We start from the raw sequence: 5,000 nt of genomic DNA on the forward strand, positions 1-5,000 counted from the left end.
CCGTTTCAGTACTCTTGTCACAAAACTTGCACTTAGCATCTGCACCATTTTTCAAGATATTTGCCTGATAATTACGGGTAAATAAACTCTGATCTTGTGCTGCAATGATGAAGCCTTCTGTCTCTGCCTTCAGACCTGAACCACGTAGCCACTGATGGGTTGCTGTTTGATCAACATCAGCTTGTTTGCTTCGGGTTAGGTACTGTCCATGCAGAGGTTTCTGGCTCCATCTCTCTGCAAGCATTTCTTGACCTTTCTTTTTAGCACTAATCTTAGCTTTCTTTGCAACTTTAGTCGCATCTAATTGCTGTTCCTCAACTATAGGGTCAACTTCAAATTCCCTTTCAAATTTTCCCCCTTCTTTTAAGATGGAATGGAGTTTTTTAGTACTTTCGTGTTGCAGTACCAGCTGCAACATCCAGTCGTTTGAAAAATGTAAATAATGTTTCATGCCAACAGTGCTTGTCTTATAGGTTAGTTCTAACTGGATAAGTCCACGACCACCTTCCTTTCTAGGTAAGTACAAACGATCAACATCTGACTTTGGGTGGAGCATTTTATTTGCAGTAAGAAGCTTTCTAGTTTTCCTATCCATTCTTTGAAGGTCGGGAAGGTTCCAGTTGATGATGTTATAACTGTACTGAACTACTGGAACAGCTAAAGTGTTTACTGCCTCAACTCTATTTTTTGAATTCAGTTCTGTTTTCAGAACTAGCCTGACGCGTCGATAGTACTCCTTCCTTACTTTCTCTTTCATCTTTGCATGGTCTATTCCGTCTCCTTCACAGACACCCAGGTACTTGTAACTATCCTCTGGGTTAAGTTCTTTGATGATTGTGTCAATATCAAGTTGAATAGGGGTAGATTCTCTAAGTTTGCCTCTGACAAAGGAAGCTTTGGCACATTTGTCAAGACCAAAGTCCATGCAAATATCATTACTGAATTCTTTAACAGTTGTCAGAAGCCCTTCAAGTTGTTGATCATTCTTGGCGAAAAGTTTCAGGTCATCCATGTAAAACAGATGATTCAAAACTTTCTGGAAGATGTTGTAACCAGCACCAGTGTTGTTGAGTTCATTGGATAGTGGAATCAAAGAAATGCAGAAAAGGAGAGGAGAAAGTGAGTCTCCTTGGAAAATTCCACGCTTGATCTTAACAGCGTTAGATTCACCTACCCCTTCATTATGGGACAGAAACAATTTGGTGTGCCACTTTGACATACTGTTTCGGAGAAAGTTTGAAATAACAGGGGAGATTTTGTAAAGCTCCAAACTGGAGCTTTATGCCGTTTATTGAATAATTCTAATAATTGATACCTGAGTGCCAGTGTTCCACAAACAGAGTTTTCCTTTCTGCTATGTCTCATATCAATATTTACTTTTAGATTTATTGGTCTTTTTTGGGGTGGATGGGTGGTTGGGTGAGGACTTATATATATATATTTTTTTTTTAGCTAAGAAGCCTCTGTTTCTCAAGCTATGGATTTTCTACTAGAAAAAGACAGAGTGTGTGTTACCGGCGCAGCGGATTCGTTTAGTTTGAAAATGTTACACATCGAAAAAAAGTGAAATTACTATTAATAATTTCGCAATTGTCGCGGGGTATAAGGCTCCGTAGCCACAATATACTACAATTAGTGGGTTCCTGTAGAATTAATTTATATGGATTGGTAGCGTGTAGAAATCAATTGACACCCCTGGATTGGTTCTTAGTATTATCTCATCAAAATTAAGTTGCCTTATGAAAAAACATAAAACCGTGAAAAAGAAACCTTAATTAATGTTCTTCAGCATCATAATACTGTATAACCTGTCAAGACTGGTTCATATTTATAATTAAAAATAAAGAATCATGTCCAGCTCCTATGAAAAACAAATGCAGTCAGGAAACAGAACTTAACTTGTATTAAAATACGATGATGTGACGCTTCGATGGGCTGAGTCTTCAATCCGCCGGCTAATAAAAAAATAAAAAAAAATCACACAGGGGGATAGCGAAACACCGTTGTCTGGCCGAGAATGGATCTATTTCCAGCTCAACGCGGCTTATATTTATAGCTTTCGTGACATCATAAGCCACTTCGAACATCGATTAATGCAAATAAAATATATACATAAATAAAAAAGAAAAGGCACAAAAATCATACAAGATCATCACCAGGAGACGGTAAAACTGAGAAAATATTCATTCACAATAGACTGAGAGAAATTAAAACAGTAAAATAATGCGTAAAATGAATATTTCTTAAAACAATAACGAAGCCACTGTAGGTGGGGAAAAATAACTAAAAATTAAGGTATAAATTAATGATAATAAAAAATAGCATAACAGGTTCAGGAACTCAAAGATGAAGCGTGAACAAATATACTTGTAAATGAATCGCAGACGAAAGTATGGAGTGAAAGGGCAAACTCAAACAAATGCGAGTAAAACAAACGAAGCATAAAAACAAATAAAAGGCAGACAAAAAGAAGATAAGGTAGATAAGGCGCGAGACGACGGGACACGAACGGGAGATGGCTGGGAGATGTGAGGCTGCGGGATGCCACCGTACACAATCATTAATAAACTATTCAATGTATAACTAGACATATGTATCTGATTTTTATATGTGCATCTATATTCTCATTAGTACACAATATGCCACCTGATATAGACTTTATCAGCAATTGAAATCAACAAATTTTCTTCGGTGTTTCGTGTCATCCTTCTCCTTCCCGCCATTGCCTCATTACCGTTATTTACATCTTTGCTAATATCTCGTTTTACACTAACTCCATTAAACCATTTTTTAAAAGTGGTAACCATATCAGCAGCCACTGCTAAAAATTCGTCGAGCAGTTCAGCACTTAAAGAAAGTAGAACGGCTTTAGTGCCTGAAAAAGCACACCTGAGGGCAGCGGTTTCGCAGTTCGGGTGAATCACACACGCGGTCGTGGGCAGTCGTTACGAGCACTTCAGTTCCTCCTGACGTGAAACTGGTTCATCATGAGGTAAAATAAGTAATCTCTTGCAATTGCGTATATATATATATATATATATATATATATATATATATATATATATATATATATATACATATATATATATATATATATATATATATATATATATATATATATATATATATATATATATATATGTATATATATATATATATATATATATATATATATATATATATATATATACGTATACATATACAAATAAAATAATTTATGTTATCTACCCTGTGCTTCTATATATTTGCAATATCCATTGGTATTTAACACTTTCATTACATATGTTTTTCTTTTTCTTATACACAGGTTAGAGATACCACGAATGGCGATACTCGCTGTACTGTTTTTTCTATTCTTTATCAGCTTTTCTTTATCGAAGTTTCTAGAAGTGCAGCTAACAAGGTTGGTTTTATATCACAACGAAGAGAGAGAGAGAGAGAGAGAGAGAGAATACTTCCATAAGAATAATCTTGAAAACTTGAACCGTCTGTTGGAACGTTCCTGGTCTATGATTTATAAGAATATGTTATTGATTATATTGTATATGAAAGTTTAATATTCCATTAAAAGGAGAAAAATTGAGATTTGCAGACTATAGTTTCTGGAATATGTGTACCCTTTTGAGTACAAAACATACATGGGACACGTACGATCGTACATGTGCGTGCGTTTGTAGATAGATGTATAAATAGACACAGGTATAAAATTAAACGTCATATACACAAATTTAAACTTCACAGCGTGATGCAGGGGATACCACACCCTGAGCATGTGAGGGACCTAGAAACAGCGACGCAGCCTTGTATTCCTCAGAATTCAGTGTACTTCCTCAAGGTTCCGAAGTGCGCCTCTACCACTAGTCTCCACATTTTCGTCGCGTGAGTAAATGTTACGGACATAGAGACAATGAGAGACACAGGGGGTGGCGATAGAGAGTGCGTGTGTACGATTGAGATAGATGTGGAAGAGGCACTTACCTCCCTGCGTGAATATTCCAATCAGATACGGGGTCAAACATGGCCTGACCTTCGCCCTGCCTCCATGGATTGGAGAAGTACCCATATCGCCAAAGATTCTGTCCCCAGATTATCATGGGTCCCCCGACGGCCGCTACAACATGGTCGTGTCCCACACGCAGTTCAACAAGGAGGGAGCAGAGCAGGTGCGTCCGGGCATGGTGGCGCCGTAGATGGCAACATACAGGCCGCTTTTCTGAATCCCTAATGCCACTTCAGCAATGGGGATTTCGATTAAAGTTTAATACGATGTTAAATGTTGTGTCGCTTACATGAGACAGCTTTGATGGTCTCCTCAGGACCATCTGCAGTTCTTCCCTTTTGTAGATCTACGATACCAATATTTATTATTTCTGCAATTTATTTTGTTTTCTTTTTTCATCTCCCCCTCTCTCTCCCTCTCATTCTCTCTCTCTCTCTCTCTCTCTCTCTCTCTCTCTCTCTCTCTCTATATATATATATATATATATATATATATATATATATATATATATATGTATATGTATATAAAATACATACGTATATATGGCAGATAAACCCACTATACACAAAACAGATTTATTGAAAATGAGACAACAGTTTCAAGATCCATCTGGAGGAGCAGGTTCTTCCTTCTTCGATCTCGTACATCCTGAGACACTCGGATGAAGGGTCGCCTTTCCCGGAGTATGCTCGTTCCCTCCTTCTCGACCGGATCAGTGCTGGTAAGAGGGACGTTGAGCATACCTTCTATCTCTCCCGTCTTCATTTTGACTTCCTGGGGGATCGGCTTCCCAGACAGGTATGTCGACTCATGGCCGATGTTGCTCATGACTCGGCCCGAGTCCTCTCCAACACCCATACCTGCTCCCTCACCCGCAAGCTTTCCACTCTCACCTCCCGCAGTCCTTGGTCCCGCTTCTCCCTCACTGATGCTGTCACCAACCTATCTTCCTTAACCTTGACCCCTCACCAACTCCAACTCCTAGGCTTTGGCCTGTCCT

General features: G+C 38.4%; 1 protein-coding gene across 3 annotated transcripts in view; it reads left to right on the plus strand.

The window, feature by feature from the left end:
* Positions 1–5,000, plus strand: part of LOC122265611 (galactosylceramide sulfotransferase-like) — a 21,805-nt gene that overhangs the window by 1,573 nt on the left and 15,232 nt on the right. For 2 of the 3 annotated variants that reach the window (XM_086533600.1, XM_086533602.1), the window contains exons 2-5: positions 2,798–2,992; positions 3,308–3,403; positions 3,742–3,879; positions 4,004–4,163. In XM_086533600.1, coding sequence (XP_086389726.1) covers positions 2,988–2,992; positions 3,308–3,403; positions 3,742–3,879; positions 4,004–4,163 — 399 coding nt within the window. In that variant the 5' untranslated portion in view covers positions 2,798–2,987. The remainder of the gene's footprint in view (positions 1–2,797; positions 2,993–3,307; positions 3,404–3,741; positions 3,880–4,003; positions 4,164–5,000) is intronic. The other variant, XM_086533601.1, reaches the window with a different exon arrangement.

This window comes from Penaeus japonicus, unplaced genomic scaffold (assembly GCF_977035675.1).
Source record: "Penaeus japonicus unplaced genomic scaffold, GWHDUDI00000001_assembly GWHDUDI00000039, whole genome shotgun sequence".
Lineage (NCBI taxonomy): Eukaryota > Metazoa > Arthropoda > Malacostraca > Decapoda > Penaeidae > Penaeus > Penaeus japonicus.